This window comes from Stomoxys calcitrans, chromosome 1, assembly GCF_963082655.1.
Source record: "Stomoxys calcitrans chromosome 1, idStoCalc2.1, whole genome shotgun sequence".
In the NCBI taxonomy this organism is placed as follows: Eukaryota; Metazoa; Arthropoda; class Insecta; order Diptera; family Muscidae; genus Stomoxys; species Stomoxys calcitrans.
Window position 1 is genome coordinate 232,479,560 of NC_081552.1, and position 17,914 is coordinate 232,497,473.

The following is a 17,914-nucleotide window of genomic DNA, read 5'->3' on the forward strand; positions in this document are numbered from 1 at the left end:
TAGGTGTATGTCTATAGTGGCATGGGGCGCATTAATATCTGCACCTTCTTCTTAACCTAACCTTATTAATTGTTCACCATTATGTTGAAATCAAAATATGTTATTTGAAAAATAAATTCTTGCTTTTAAGAATTTATAATCCTAAGGGGTAAGGACCTTAGTGTATACTAATTTAGTCATTCCGTTTGTAAATCTTCGAAATGTTGTGCTGCGACCCATAAAGCAAATATATATGTATTCTTGGTCGTCCTGACATTTTAAGACGATTTAGCCATGTTCGTCCGTCCCTTCCTCTCTCCGTCCGTCAGTGAAAATTACGACTGGTCGAACGAATAAAGATATTTTAAACTTCCAGACATCCGAATCAATGAGTGATTTTAAGCCTACAGACATCTGACACAAGTATGGTTCAGTTCGGGCTATATTTAGATATAGCTGCCACATAGACCGATGTGCCGATTAAGGGTCTGAAGTGCATAAAAGCTTTATTTATTACCTGATTACGCTGAAATTTGAAATAGTGAGTTGTTTGAGCTTCCCGACATCTGACCCAAATAAGGTTCAGATCGGACTATTTTTAGATATAGCTGCCGTATAGACCGATCTGGCGATTTAGGGTCTGAAGCCCTAAAAAGATGTATTAAAACCCGATTTCGCTGAAATTTAAAATAGTCTGTTGTATTAAGACTCACTTCATCCGACCCAAACATGCTTCAGTTTGGACTATATTTAGATATTGCCGCCATATAGAACGATCTGCCAATTAAGGGTCTGAAGCCCATAAAAGCTTTATTTATTACCCGATTTCGCTGAAATTTTAAATAGTGAGTTGTTTAAGCTTCCCGACATCTGACCCAAATATGATTCAGATCGGATGATATTTAGATATAGCGGATTAAAAACGAATATGTTGCTGTTGAAACTGTGACTTTTATGATAGTTCTCGGAACCTGAATCAAATATGAGCCAAACCAGCTCTTTTTTACATATAACTATGGATATGGTAGTGGAGCTATAATAAAATAGGATGATTAATATATCATATATATATGATATATATCCAAAGTTAACACGTTATTACTTGTTTTTTGAATAATTTATTTTTAATTTTAATGTAGTTTATAATTTTATTTAATATTATTTATTTTGCATTATTTTATATAATTTTATTATATTTTAAATTTATTTTATTCTATATTGTTTTATTTTAATTTGTTTTATTTTTTTTTTAAATTTTATTTTATATTATTTAATTTCATTTTGTTTTGCTTTATTTTAGTTAACTTCATTTGTTTTATTTTATTGTTGCATACAATTTTCTTTAGTTTTTTATTTTATTTTTTTATTTATTTAATTATATTTTACTTTATTTCCCTTTGTTTTATTTAATATTATTTAATTTGCCTACAATATTTTTGGAAACGGCAACCCTACCTTCGACTGTCTCAAAACGTTTCGCTTTTCAAGTGGCAGCATACATAATTAAGGCACGCACACACATGCGTACTCACATGTCAAGACAAAAAAAAACACAAACAAAAGAAGGCTGGCTGTACGGCTGCCTAAAGTAGTTCGGCCTCAAAAAATATATAAAATCTTGAATTCCATGGTTCAGTCGATATTCGGAACAAGCAAATTTCAGTCTTCAATTAGGTTAACCCATTTCGGATCGAACAATGGAAATATCTGAAACTACGTATTCACCAAATGAATTAAAAAAAATAACATCAAGGAATGCTGCTACGCAATTGGTATATGTAGCGCTATTAATCAATAGCAGAATGAGGTGATGTGGGAGGGAGGGTTGATTTGCCCCCCCAAGAAAGTCAAATACAAAAAAAATGTTTTTAAATACCATCGATCAATGGGCCTGCTCCAATGCGTAGTTTGATTAAAACATGCTAAAAACAAAGAGAGGTTACTAAATTTGTATATCGATTAAAGAAAATCGATTTATATACAAGTGTAGGTATGAATTAGAGGTGTGCGCGTGAGTAGTCGCGTCATGCGTGATTCGTGAGTGAGATCCATATCTAATCACGTGATCGTGCGTGAGCGTGAATCACAACTCACAACGCTAATCACGACTCCCAAAAAAATCACAAACCACGAAATATCACGACTCATAAGAAAATCACGGGTTGGAGTTCTTTCGGAAAAGTCGGTGAACTGTTTCGCGAGCAAAATATGAACGCAATCAAATGCTTTTGTTTCCATACCAAGACACGTTTTTTATCTGCACTTATCGTTTTCTATACTTGATTTATTTTTTCGGAAATAAATGAAAAAACTAACCATTTAAACCAATAAAACAAAGAAAAACAGTGCCGCAATGGTAGCCATAATGATTTCAAGGGTTACTAATATAATTTTTTTGCCATTTACCTCACTATAAGCAGCGTACTACTATTTCGCCTATTTTTCTCCAACTTTTCGCTGACGTTTGTAAAACAAAAATATTAATCGCTTCATAAAAATATTTTTTTTAAATAAAATTTTTGCCTCGTGAGTGTGCGTGAACGTGAGTCTACATTAAAAAGTCGTGCGTGAGCATGTGTAAATAATTTTTTTGTATCGGTAACGTGAGTCAAAAATCACTCACGTGCACATGTCTAGTATGAACGACATGAGTTGACTTTGTTGATTAATCGAATGATTTGGCGAGGATGAAGAAAGTAGGAGACTTAAGAATGGTGTAAAATTTCTTGCACTTAGCTTTAAACTTCGATGAATGGTATGCCACTTGCACTTTTTCTCTGCCACATCACTGTAAATGTCCTTTGTCCAAATAAGTTTATGATTTTCGATGACAACTTAAGATAGATAAACACAATAGAACTGTAATTTTCTTAGGTTGACTCATACCAACAGCAGTTTCCTTACCTGCGAATCAGCTGATTCTGTATGATAAGCTAACAGAAGCTGTGTGTTCAGTTTCAGTTTGACTGCACGAAGCAAACAAACAGCCTCGGATAACCCATTAGTTGACATACCTAGTTTTTATATTTTCTCTATTTTTTTATTTATGAGCAAACTCTCAATTATTCCGCTAGTATGAACTTAAACGCTCAAGTAAACTCAAAATTGTATTCCCACCAACAATAACCACCAATTACCTACTGTTGTATTTCACATCAAGCGATACCGATAACTATCAACTGACTTTTTTTATTCGATTACATTTCATTAAAATGCATTAAAAGTAAACACAGATTGTTTTTTGCAACTTGCTTAAAATTTGCACTTTCATCTTTTTCATCATCTATTTGCATATTAATCTCTTTTGAAGTCGATTTCATTTCTATAGGTGTCGTGTTTATTTATAGCCGGTCTAATTCCTCTTTTTTGCGTTTTACTACCTTTACCGTTAACAAAAAAAAAACACATTCCCATTGTCTTGATTCTTTTATTTGTTTTTTTTTTTACCCAGTTTCACCTGAGAGCCATTCTCATCTCATAATTGAGGTTACTGCTCGTACACTAGGAGACACAAGAAACTCATGACTGCGATCACCCCCCTCCCCACCCAAAAAGGTGAAACGAGTGTGAGAATGCAGGCAAAGAACAAAGGAGAAATGTCGTTCGTTGCTGGTTGTTTTCATTTCCCACTGTATTAAAGGCCAAAAATATAATGTTTACTTGCACTCTTTCTCTTCTCTTCTTTGAGAAATATCTACGAAACAAAATTATTGTGTTGGTACCATATGCATGTATCGAGGTATATAGATATGTTTGTATGTCAATGCCTTTCTTTATGACCAAGCAAATGATGCTCAGTTGTAAACAATCGTCCAAAGAAAATATTGCGTGAACGGAATAGGTATTGTCTTATGACGTCTGCTTAGCCAGACATTAATGGCTTGAATCACTTCGGTGAATAGGTGAGTGTCTTCGTGTGTGTACGTAGATGTTCGCTCCTAAACTTACACTACATATGTACATAGTTGGCTCAAGAAGTCATTTGCAATTTACAAATTGTCTGCAAACGCATATAAATACAAATTTTTTAGTAAAGGTTGATTTTTTAAGAGCTATAGGAAAGTTTTCAAAAAAAAAAAAAACTTCGATTGGGAAAAATGCATGAAATCTTTATTTGAATCAAAAGTACGGTTCATATAATTTAATGTTTGAAGATTATTTCAAGCAAATGGTGACCGTGCCTGTACCTCAAATGGGGCATACTCTTTCCAACATGTCGGCCGTTATCTCACGAATAAATGCTTTAATGTTGTCTTCCAATGCGTCAATTGAAGCGGGCTTGTCTGTATAGACACAAGACATGTTTATTTGCAGGAAGTGGCAGTTGCACAACAATAAAATATTAAGTGCACTATCTGTCAAAATCAGTGATTAGTGCAACTCTGATTTTGTGTATGTACGAGTTCGCGCCATTTTGCGTTGTTTGTGTGTGTTATGGTTCTTAACTTTAATGCACGCAATCAAAACACGTTGAAAGATAGTGTACTTCGCGAGAAAAATATTGTACTTAGCTACCTGATAAGTATGTCATGTATAGATAACGTAGCCCCACAAAAAATAGTCTAAAGGAGTTAAATCGCACGATCAAGGCGGCCATTTGACCGGTCCCGAACTGAAATAAAGTATTCACCGAACTCGCCGCTCAATAAGTCCTTTGTGCTGAGTGGCATGTGACACCGTCTTGTTGAAACTACATGTCATGCAAGTCAAACTTTTGCATTTTGGGCAAAAAAAGGTTGGATATCATCTCACGATAGCGCTCACCAATCGACGATTCGCATCATCTTTGAAGAAGTACGGTCCAATGATGCCAACCGCACCGAACTGTGACTTTTTCTCGATGCATTGGTAGCTCTTGCAATGCTTCTGGCTGATTTTCACCCCAAAATCGACTATTCTGCTTATCATGAACCAAAAATGAGCTTCGTTCGAAGAAGCGCGTGATGAACTTTCTTGAAAGAGCACGCGTTTTGATAATAAAATTCTATAATTTGCAAGCGTTGTTCGTTTGTAAGACGATTCATGGTTAAATTATAGACCAAACTGAAGATGTTTGACAGTGAAACAAAACATGAATGGTGCCAAAAAGATAGCAACTAAAAAATCACCCTTTACTGCCCTATGTGAATGTGTTTTTGAGTTTTTTGTTTCGCGTGTCAAGTGGTCAATACATTTGACAACATTTTGTCATCGCTCGTAAATATGTATCGAATATTGAAGTGACAAGTTACCCCTGAGCAGTGATGGAAAATTTTAATTTTGAAATGGTACTAAAAAGGTACTTTTGGGTCCGAAAGAGTACTTTTTGTCTTCCACAAAGATTTTTTTTGCCTGTTAGGGCGAGGGTCAGTTTTTTTATGATGGTTTCATTTTTCTTTCGAGACGAGCTTAAGGATCGAACATTTCTATGGAATGGTTAATGAAAGTCATAGTAGAAATCAAAAGTATTTCTTTGGAAACCCTCTACCTTAAGGTCTACACAACACAACAGAGGTGTGGAATATTTCAAGCGATGTTGATGGTAATGGTAAAAGAAACCCACAAAAGAGTTCTCAGGACTATCTATTATATATTGGAGATTTCATCAGCAATGAGTTTTTTGTTTCGCGTGTCAAGTGGTCAATACATTTGACAACATTTTGTCATCGCTCGTAAATATGTATCGAATATTGAAGTGACAAGTTACCCCTGAGCAGTGATGGAAAATTTTAATTTTGAAATGGTACTAAAAAGGTACTTTTGGGTCCGAAAGAGTACTTTTTGTCTTCCACAAAGATTTTTTTTGCCTGTTAGGGCGAGGGTCAGTTTTTTTATGATGGTTTCATTTTTCTTTCGAGACGAGCTTAAGGATCGAACATTTCTATGGAATGGTTAATGAAAGTCATAGTAGAAATCAAAAGTATTTCTTTGGAAACCCTCTACCTTAAGGTCTACACAACACAACAGAGGTGTGGAATATTTCAAGCGATGTTGATGGTAATGGTAAAAGAAACCCACAAAAGAGTTCTCAGGACTATCTATTATATATTAGAGATTTCATCAGCAATGACATTCTTGGAGGTGCCTTATCATTGATCGTAAACTTGAATCGGACAGCACTCATTGATATGTGAAAAGTTTTCCCCTTGTTCCTTAATGGAATATTTATTGACGTTGATAACAACCCACCGGCCACCGTAGCGCAGAGATTAGCATGTCAGGCTATGACGCTGAACGCCTCGGTTCGAATCCTGGCAGAAACATGAGAACATTTTTCAGCGGTGGTTATCCCCTCCTAATGCCGGCGATATTTGTAAGGTACTTTGCCATGTAAAAACCAAAGAGGTGTCACTCTGCGCCACGCCGTTCTTACTCGGCTATAAAAAAGGAGGTCCCTTATCATTGAGCTTAAAATTGAATCGAACAGCAATCATTGGATTGTGAGAAGTTTGCCCCAGTTTCTTAATGGAATGTTCATGGGCAAATTTACATTTGCATTGATAATAAACCAACAACTCAATTTTCAATCCAAGTACATTGGGGGAACGCCCGACCTCAAACAAACGTATAGACCGATCGGCACTACAGAGACCTAAATTTTGGGAGTATATCATAGAAATTGGGAAACAAGTGTCGGGGCCGCCGCTAATCTCCCAAAGCTTTCTAGAGGCACAATTAGTTAAAAAAGGCGGCAAAAATAAACTGGGCAATATCAGTTACAATTCCCAAAAGGTCCGCATGAGGCGAATTCGATAGTCGGACATCGACTAACTAGTGAATATCTCTATTTTATCGTAGCTCGTTTCATAAATCGAGAACTTCTCGTAATTTAGGATGAAAAAAAATTCACAAGTATCCGAATTGTTCGAAAAATTCGTAGTGCTTAAAAAGTCGATTTTGCAGTCACGGGGGTACTACGGTACTCCTTAGGTAGAAATAGTACCGAAAAAAGTACTAAAGTACTGACTTTTCCATCCCTGCCCCTGAGTGCTGGAGTACACCTCACCTGATTTAAAAAGTTCGTCGCAAAAATAAATTTGACCTAAGACAGAGAGTGAGAGTCATGATTAAAAAATGTTTTCCATGAAGCGACCAATAATTTTTTTTCATGGGTCTCATATCATACAGCATATGAATGTACAAATATAACTCTGGTTATACTGATTTTTAAGTGCGGATTTAATGGCTCGATCATCTGTTTTTTCCTTTATAAAATCAGCTGACGAGAGACTTAAATCCGGATTTAATGAGCAGTGTAAACGGGGTTTAATGTTATGTTATGCAGGCTCACACATGCATCACTTTCCCATTGAAGTTCGTCCTATGGTTATTTAATGTGACTTAATTCAGTTAGAATATTTTAAATTTTCCTTTATTTAGATTTTGGATGTGAATAAATACTCGTTATAAAAAATGCCATGATTCCTCCTCCACTTCTTTAACTCATTTTTCTACTGCATTATGTAATGTCGTTGAAATCTTCTTAACAAAGTGTCCTTGAATTACATTAACTTTTATGGCGAGTTTTGACAGAATTTTGCAACCCAACATAGTATATACATGTGTACATTCTTATGGATATGTACTTGAGTGATTTAACTGTATATCACATATGTGTGTGTTTGTTTGTTTCTATCACTAGCAAATTGTCAAGTCATAGACCAATGCGTTCGCATAGATTTCAGTGACATTTATTGACGGATAGACGAGTGTTTGTTTATTTTTTTCTATTTTACATGACGTTTTTTTATTTTTTCTCTAGCTCTCGCTTTCGTTCTCTCTCTCTCTCTTATCCATGGCAAACTCAAACATTAGCAATAGTTTATATTTTTTCAATAAAAAAAAACACCAATTCGTTTTTTGTTATGCCTGGTTTAGTAGACGGCGGCGCATTTTTTACAATAGCCAACGTCATGTAAAAGCAATGTTGTAATATTTGTTGTTGGCGCTGCGGCGCCAAATCGTGCACGTCGTTGTTGTCTTCGAAGTCACATCATTTAATGTAGTAGTGACGTAACTTGCTGTATTTATTTATTTATTTTTACACAAGTGAATAATTTTGTTCCTTTTTTTGTATTTTCATGAACATGATCGTGATCTTTGTAGGCTTTTTTGCGTTATTTTTTGCTTTCTATTTAATTTTATTGCATGTTGTATTACTTAAAATTTTTTTTTGTATTCGATGCCGTCGAGGGTGCGTGCAACGTCATTTTAGGCATTGTTATTGAATTGTCGTAGGTTCATAACGTAACAGAAAGAGGCAAATTTTGTTATGAATATAGATTCCCAAAAATGAAATAGTTTATAACATTTTATTAAAAAAAAAAACAATAATTATAGTATTTAAAACAACTACCTTTAAAAATTTCCACTTTTTGCCAGCGTCATAGACAGAGGAAGAGAAGAAAATTTGACAGTTTAAGCAGCATCTCTTTTTGAGTTCCTAGAAGAAAAAGCTTCAAGCAAACATAACTACATACGTAACTATGGGTTGCCCAAAAAGTAATTGCGGATTTTTTAAAAGAAAGTAAATGCATTTTTAATAAAACTTAGAATAAACTCTAATCAAATATACTTTTTTTACACTTTTTTTCTAAAGCAAGCTAAAAGTTACAGCTGATAACTGACAGAAGAAAGAATGCAATTCCAGAGTGACAAGCTGTGAAAAAATTTGTTAACGCCGACTATATGAAAAATCCGCAATTACTTTTTGGGCAACCCAATACATACATAAATACGTTCTACATAAACTAACAACAAACTAGCGATACCCAATAGTCCAGGCCACTAGTTCCAAACCTGTATATTTACTAGTTCCAAAGTAATCTAGAACTAGTAAATAAACAGTACCTGATTTAACATGGGGTTGTCATTGGAGTAACCAGTTGACCCCAGAATTAGTACTCTTCTGTTAATTCCAACGAACTAGTTCCGTAATTGACTTCTTTTGACATTTGTCAATGTTTGAAAAATATTTTTTTTTATTTTTCTGCTTGCTCCGGTTTTCATACCCACCACCATAGGATGGGGTCATTCCGTTTGTATATTGATATAAGACCCCTTAAGGTATATATATTCTTGATCGTCTCGACATTCTGAGTCGATCTAGCCATGTCCATCCGTTTTTTCTTTAGGTAAAATTTCATAGAAATTTTGTCTTTAGAGAAAATTTCATAGAAATTTTGTCCTTAGAGAAAATTTCATAGAAATTTTGTCTTTAGAGAAAATTTCATAGAAATTTTGTCTTTAGAGAAAATTTCATAGAAATTTTGTCTTTAGAGAAAATTTCATAGAAATTTTGTCTTTAGAGAAAATTTCATAGAAATTTTGTCTTTAGAGAAAATTTCATAGAAATTTTGTCTTTAGAGAAAATTTCATAGAAATTTTGTCTTTAGTGAAAATTTCATAGAAATTTTGTCTTTAGAGAAAATTTCATAGAAATTTTGTCTTTAGAGAAAATTTCATAGAAATTTTGTCTTTAGAGAAAATTTCATAGAAATTTTGTCTTTAGAGAAAATTTCATAGAAATTTTGTCTTTAGAGAAAATTTCATAGAAATTTTGTCTTTAGAGAAAATTTCATAGAAATTTTGTCTTTAGAGAAAATTTCATAGAAATTTTGTCTTTAGAGAAAATTTCATAGAAATTTTGTCTTTAGAGAAAATTTCATAGAAATTTTGTCTTTAGAGAAAATTTCATAGAAATTTTGTCTTTAGAGAAAATTTCATAGAAATTTTGTCTTTAGAGAAAATTTCATTGAAATTTTGTCTTTAGAGAAAATTTCATAGAAATTTTGTCATTAGAGAAAATTTCATAGAAATTTTGTCATTAGAGAAAATTTCATAGAAATTTTGTCATTAGAGAAAATTTCATAGAAATTTTGTCTTTAGAGAAAATTTCATAGAAATTTTGTCTTTAGAGAAAATTTCATAGAAATTTTGTCTTTAGAGAAAATTTCATAGAAATTTTGTCTTTAGAGAAAATTTCATAGAAATTTTGTTTTTAGAGAAAATTTCATAGAAATTTTGTCTTTAGAGAAAATTTCATAGAAATTTTGTCTTTAGAGAAAATTTCATAGAAATTTTGTCTTTAGAGAAAATTTCATAGAAATTTTGTCTTTAGAGAAAATTTCATAGAAATTTTGTCTTTAGAGAAAATTTCATAGAAATTTTGTCTTTAGAGAAAATTTCATAGAAATTTTGTCTTTAGAGAAAATTTCATAGAAATTTTGTCTTTAGAGAAAATTTCATAGAAATTTTGTCTTTAGAGAAAATTTCATAGAAATTTTGTCTTTAGAGAAAATTTCATAGAAATTTTGTCTTTAGAGAAAATTTCATAGAAATTTTGTCTTTAGAGAAAATTTCATAGAAATTTTGTCTTTAGAGAAAATTTCATAGAAATTTTGTCTTTAGAGAAAATTTCATAGAAATTTTGTCTTTAGAGAAAATTTCATAGAAATGTTGTCTTTAGAGAAAATTTCATAGAAATGTTGTCTTTAGAGAAAATTTCATAGAAATTTTGTCTTTAGAGAAAATTTCATAGAAGTGATGTCTTTAGAGAAAATTTCATAGAAGTGATGTCTTTAGAGAAAATTTCATAGAAATTTTGTCTTTAGAGAAAATTTCATAGAAATTTTGTCTTTAGAGAAAATTTCATAGAAATTTTGTCTTTAGAGAAAATTTCATAGAAATTTTGTCTTTATAGAAAATTTGGTTTTAAGGTAAAATTTCATAGAAATTTTGTCTTTAGAAGAAAGTTTCATAGAAGTTTTGTCTTGTAGCCAAAATCCAACAATTATTTCTAAAATTTAACACAAAATAGTTATAAATCTGTTTTACTTATATCATAATATAATGAAATCCCATTTATAAATATTATTTTTTCCCACCTATATAATCTAATCAATGTTGCTTATACTTTAATCAATGCTATCTCAAACAGAAGAAAATTAATAGCTACTAAATGGATTTGGTATTTTTTTTCTGGCTATGAGTTAGTTGCCAAAAGCGAAATGAAAACAAAAACAATTTGGGAATAAATGAATTAAAGTAATGTTTTGGTTTTGAACATTTCAAGGTCAAATTGTGAGAGAATCCAATTTGTTTTCTGCGACGTTCGCCCCCTTTATACACACCCCCTTTTTGCATATCGCGATTAAAAACAAAAGAAAACAACAAATCTCAAAGAATATTATCTGTTGGTGAGAGATTCTCTCATGAGTTTCATGTGCTGCATTAGTGTTTGTTGTTAGGAAATGAATGAAGAGACAGACACCAAGAGAACACTTTCCATTTTATTTCAAATAATTATTTTATCTTTTTGTTTATTTTTTGCTTGAGAAAAAACAAACAAATAAGTCATAATTTATTATCGATATTTTTAATAATATTTATGTGTACTTTTAAAAGACATTTTTATTGTAATGGAAAATAGCTAACTGATAAAACGATATATCATCGAAGTTATTTATGTTTGTCATGGATGTCAATGCAAAGAAGTAACTAATAGGGTTGCCATTATTTAGAAAATTCGAGGACAAGTTCAATTCAATGTATTTAGTCAAACAAATTTCAGTCATGGTTGATCTTGGAGAATAATGCAATTTTATGAAAATTTCTTTTGTCAAATGTGATGTTGAATTCAAATTTTGACTTGTGTTTTTCTACAGTTTTTATGTTTGTCCAATTCGCTTTTCTCCACTCTTACTCGACTTAAGAATGAAACAGAAGAAAGCGTGAGATATCTAATCGTTGTTCTTGGTAGCCATTTTTATGAGAGAGGGAATATTCATCTATAAGAATCTATTGTCTGTGGTCGAAAGCAGGGATCTAATGGGGATTTTACATGCCACATCATGATGCGTGGTCGTTGTAATAGTATTCGTCAGTGGCAGTTGCCCAACAACAAAATATTGAGTGCACTACCTGTCAAAATCAGTGATTAGTGCAACTCGGATTTTGTGTATGGTACCAGTATAGTTATGGTTCTTAACTATAATGCAGCCACACAACCAAAACTCGTTGACTAATAGTGAACTTCGCGAGAAAAAATTGTACTCAGCTGTTTACGGTACACTACCTGGTAAATATGTCATGGTATTCGTGAAGACAAGGATGTATGCGTCACATGTGCACATAACCATTAGTCATGGCTCAAAAATCAAAATCATTTGGTTGGCATGTTACCAGTATAGTTATGATTCTTAACTATAATACACACACACAACCAAAACTCGTTGACAGATAGTGAACTTCGCGAGAAAAAAAGTGTACTCAGCTGTTTACGGTACACAACCTGGTAATTATGTCATGGTATCCGTGAAGACAAGGATGTATGCGTCACATGTGCACATAACCATCAGTCATGGCTGAAAATTCAAAATCATTTGATTGGCATTTATCAATTACCTTTTACACAAAAATATGTAATCATTTCTTGACAGATATAGAAAAACACGCTCTGTCCAAAATATGGAAAAAGAGAAGAAAAGTATGGAACATTAAAAAAAAGAAGAAATTGATGTACCGTTTTGGCAAAAGCTCTAATCAACATGTACACACGATGAGTACGGTTATGACGTGCCGTATAAACTGCCTATAAGTTTTTTTTCGACTAATCGATAAATCGACTTTTTGTGTAAAAAATATAAAATTTCACTGTTTAGAAAAGTCGATTAAACGGCTTTCAAATCGAATAATGGCGAAAAGAATCAAAAAGTAAAAAGGTCGAAACAGATTTAGTGTTAAGTCGAGTACCTCGAAATGGACCGTTTTTTTTTTTAAAAAGAAAGTAAAAAACCCCCAAATACACCACCAAAAATCAGAAATGCACCGATTGGAATAATATGGGTATCAAATGAAAGGTAATGAAGAGTAGAATACGAATATGAATATAAGAATTGGTACCCAGGGGGTCGTTTTAACCCCACAACTCCTCCAAACAGACATATTGGACTTTCATGTCAATATGGGGCTCAAATAAAAGGTATAGGGGATTAGATAACGAACATGGCATGCAAAAATGTAGTACAAATATAAGTAATTTGCGGTCGCCCCTCCTAAAAAAATTCTCCAATGGGAATACAAGTCGATCATGGCTATATGGGACTCAAATGAATGGTAGTTAGGAGTACATTACGAATCTGGGAGGCCTTCTACGCCTTAAACTCAAATAGGTTAATTAACCCATCATGGCAATATGGGTCTCAAAGGAAAGGTATTTGAGAGTCAGAAATGAATTTGATATCCAATTGTGGGGTCAAGTTTTCGGGGGACACCCCACCCCCAAAACATCCCTAAACAGGACATAGCAATATGGGGCTCAAATCAAAGATATTTAAGAGTGGATTACGTATTTGTTATCCAATTACGAAACCAAGTGTCTGGTAGGTCACCCACCCCCATTATTCCCTCGAGTAGTTCTTATTTTCCTAAAATGGCAATATGGAGCCCAAATGAAAGGTATTTTGAAGTAGAGTTCAAATTCGATATCTATATTAGGGACGAAATGTCTGAGGAGCCATCTCACGTTCTCATAAAGATCTCCCCATTATCCTAATTTTCAAAAACGCCAGATCTCGGAGTTGGGTGTTGAGATTCAAGCGAAAATCAAGCCTAGGTTTCCCATCCCTAAAACCCGCCAATCTCGACAATATGGGACTCAAATGAAAGGTATTACGAATCTTCCTTTATTCTATGACAGAGCTGTTGAAGAAATGTGTCGCGAGATCAAGCCGGAATAACGGTCGGGCCAGTCCCCATTTTCAATATTTTGACTTGCCAAGACCAAAAATTTAAGGCGGAAAATCTTTTTTATGCTCACCGCTATATCATGGGAAGAATATTTTTATTCGCCTCGCCTCAAAAAAACGATTTACGACCCTATTTGATATTTATTCCTGATTTTTATTTTTTTTCGTTCCATGTGTCCCGCGTTTATCGAAACAATGAGCGTACAAGCGAAAACAGCTTGTAGCCTTAAATTTTGTACATATATTTTTTTAATATAGGTCATTGGTGATTGCATATGAGGCATATATATAAGAATATATCCCAAAATCCCCATAGCCCCTAAGAGCCTCAATGTTTATCCAATTTGGCTGGAGTTGACCATTATTGTCTCAAATACTCAAACCAGCCGAGATAGTTCTATAAATAGATGTAGCCCCGAATTTGTTTCTTGAACCTCCATAGAACTTATTTGTTTTGGATTTTGCCGATTTTTTTATATGAGGAAGCTTACAGTGAGCGCCAACATAAAGTGTACAAAAGCCATACTTTTTTTTGCCAAATATCTCAACTTACTTTTATCATTAAATAAATGTTGCTTCAGAAAGGAAAATTTTTTATTTTCGTATTCCGTCTAACTAGTAAATATATAGATGAAATATTTTTTTTTATTCAAATGCTTTTCTACATTTCATTTTGACGCTCACTGTATACCCACCACCCCTACACAACAAATCACGCATGAATTATTTGTATGGTGTTTTCATCTCTGGCAGTCTAAACAGACTGCACGATCTGATTTTTTTAATTCTAGGCAATATTCTAAAAAATTTTTCTACCCAATTATTAATCTTTGAGAACAAATGGGACATATATCCCATGTTTTTTCTCATAGAATGGACAATATTTTTACCATTTTGGCGACAATTTACTTAGTATATAGGACTATTCTAAGAACGAATATGCATTAGAATCCAAACTTTATCGAGCGGTTAATTCTTCGTCATCAAAGGGTTAACGGTCTTAGCAAAAATTAGACATAGATTTGTTTTAAATTCGGATTTAAAGCTGTATCAAGTTTCTTATCGGTGGTTCGATTTTCTGCTAAAGTCAAAATTAAGAAAATGATTTTTTCTTGTAAAAAAAAGTGTCTTATGAAATAAAGATTTTTTTTTTATTTTAAATTTGTATAAAAAAAAAACAAAAAAATTTAAACAAATTACTATGGCAATATAAATCATTTAAATCGGACAAGGTAATCGGGGGTCAGGCGCTAATGGGTTAATCAATTTTTACTTTTTTTTTTTTAATTTAAAATTTTTTTAATCATTTTGTTTGTATTTTCCTTTTAGATACTGCTGCTATGGATCCAATCTTTTATTCACCATCAAATGTCATACCTTCTGAAAGTAAACTCGCAACATATATGGTAAGTTTAAGAAACTAAAATGATGCTAATTAAATAAGTTTAAGATTTCATTCTAAATTTAAAAAAAAATCGTATCAGTCATAAATAAGATTAAGAAAGCAAAAAAGGAGGACGATAAGCAAAAATAAGGATATAAGCTCAGTGGCGGGCAGATGCACACACACTATGACACATTTTTTTGTACGCGAACAAGAACATTTATTTTACCGTACAAACATTTTTCATAATTTAGGAAGAGTGTTCGTCCCCGCGATGAAAAACAATCTTCTGGAAGATTTTTACGCAATTGTTCTTCCGTATGAGTTGCGAATCACTCTTCTACGATTGGCAGTCTATTGCCTGTGCAGATGTTGTAGCAACTTTTCACCACGATTCTCTTACAATCCATTGCGTTATAAGTCGTGAAACACTCTTCTGGGTTATCATTGGACAATTCATTGCGCGTGCAGAAGTTTAGGCAACTCTTCTCTTGTCATTGGCAATCTATTGCCTGTGCAGATGTTGAAGGAGCTTTTCACTACAATTCTCTTACAACCCATTGCGTTATAATCGTCCGTATAAGTCATGAAACACTCTTCTGGATTATCATTGGACAATCCATTGCGTGTGTAGAAGTTTCAGCAAATCTTCGCGACGATTCTATTACAACCCATTGAGTTATAATGGCCCGTATGACTTATGAAACCTTCTCTAGGTTATCATTGGACAATCCATTGCGTGTGCGGAAGTTTTAGCAACTCTTCGCTACGATTATTGGGCAACCCATTGCGTTAAAAATCGTCCAAAAGATTTGTTTATAAATCGCCTGAGTTAACATTTTGCGATTTTTTTTATTTTCATGCATGGTGTGTTTAGGACTTGTATTGAATTATGTTATGCGATGTTTTGTTTTGAGTGGACACCTTCCACAACACCAAACAGAATTCTCAATTGGTTTATATGACGATTGGTAATTGATATAACGAATATGAGGACTAATAAAAAAAAAACTTTTTTAAGTTTTTCGTAGTTGTTTCGTCTTGTATGAACAACTTATCTTGATATGCATTTTTTGAATCTTCCAACCGAATAACGCACAACTCTTTTAGAACCATATTTAATAAATATTCCAAAACACTTGTTTTTTACACGTCCTGGAGAGTAATGCGCAACTCATCCAGAAGAGAATTTTTTTTTATAAATCTTCCGAAACACTAATTTGTTACTCGTCCATACGATTCTTCTACGATTCTTAGGTCTTCAAGACACTTTTGACTTACTCTTTAGTAATTCATGTGGAAGATTCGCGGAACACCCTTCCAGTAGATTCATTTTGAGGATACAACTCCTCACGACTAGAGAGTGGCCACGACTCTTAAACGAGCTCGTCCGTGAACGTAACCTTCATCTAGATAATTCGCGGAAGATTGTTTGGCGATCAATATGAAAAATATTACGCACTATAGCATATTTGTCCAATGCTGATATAAATGAACAAAAATATCTCCGCAAATTTCCATAGAGATTTGTAAGGCATTTTAGTTGGGGCATCATAGACTTTTGTCGTTCACTGGATGTACAGTGAACGTCAAAATAATGCATACAGAAGCAATTGTTCGAAAAAATTTTTTTATTTCAGCCTTTAAATTCACTATTTATACAAATAAAGAAGAAGAACGACATTTTATTTAGCGATAGTAGTAATGCAAAATCATGCCTCTTGTATACTTTATTTTGAAGCTCACTGTATATACCAATTTTAGTTCTCATGTTTATCTTTCACATATTAAATCTTATTTCTTCTTGATATTATTATTATTTTTTTCACTCGAATCGAATGAAATCCATTTGAATTCAAAAGAATCGACAAAATGTTGCCACGCCAACATATGGTGTCAATGCGGGATTTTCCTTACTTAACCTGGATTCACCGTTATCGAATAAAAAATCTCAGGTAAAATTAATTGAAACCCACCCTAGATAGAGGGGTCCCCCTAATTGGGAACATACGGCATCTATGATTGTCAAAAGAAAGTCCAGTTGTATAGAATGGCTTGACATCATATTGCAGTATATCTAAAACTTTCTTCATTTAATGCCGCACAGTGGGCCAGAATCAATGTAGTCCATACAAGTCTTAAGTAGATTTTTTTTGATTCTGCAAAAAATCAAAATCGGTTCTATCTCCCCGTTAAACCGATGTTCACATTTGATGAAGCTGTTTTTATTCCAATTGGCTGAGATTTCGCATGCGGATTTTGTGTATGCCTTCCAACATACATTCCAATACATCTTCCGGAGAATATGGTAGAGCATACATTAAATTCGGCTTGTAGAACATGGAAACATTTGGTTGTTCATTAAAAAATATTTGTTGACATTTTTTATACGTTGGAATAAAAAGAAAGGCTTTGCGGAATCGAAAAACTGCCTACCGAAGTTAATGACGTTGGCCGATTTGGTACCACTGTCCATCGCAACATATATGAAGGTTCAAACATGACAGGCATCGATGCCGTTGTTCCCGTTGTAATTTAGGAGGAGCTCAATACACAAATGTTAAAAAATTCCTTGAGCTTCACCCAAAAGTAGTTAAAATCACATAGTAGCAAAATTAATGTCTTTAATAGGCCTGTTTAATTTTTGGACTGGTAAGATATCCATATTCATGTGATAGCATAACGATAACGATAGCTCGCTCTATACACAACATATGGTACTAAAAACGGAGTGTAGTGCGTAGAAAAATTAAAGGTGGAGTAAAGCTGGGGTTACATACCACGCGCAGCACTCTGCGTGCTTAAGCCATCTAATGCGCCCACA

At 33.4% G+C, this 17,914-nt stretch overlaps 1 protein-coding gene across 12 annotated transcripts in view; it reads left to right on the plus strand.

The window, feature by feature from the left end:
* LOC106091255 (PAN2-PAN3 deadenylation complex subunit PAN3) overlaps positions 1 to 17,914 on the plus strand; it is a 154,867-nt gene that overhangs the window by 101,547 nt on the left and 35,406 nt on the right. For 11 of the 12 annotated variants that reach the window (XM_059360123.1, XM_059360143.1, XM_059360103.1 and 8 more), the window contains 2 exons: positions 15,036 to 15,112; positions 16,953 to 17,045. In XM_059360123.1, the coding sequence (XP_059216106.1) occupies positions 15,036 to 15,112; positions 16,953 to 17,045 (170 nt within the window). The remainder of the gene's footprint in view (positions 1 to 15,035; positions 15,113 to 16,952; positions 17,046 to 17,914) is intronic. The other variant, XM_059360158.1, reaches the window with a different exon arrangement.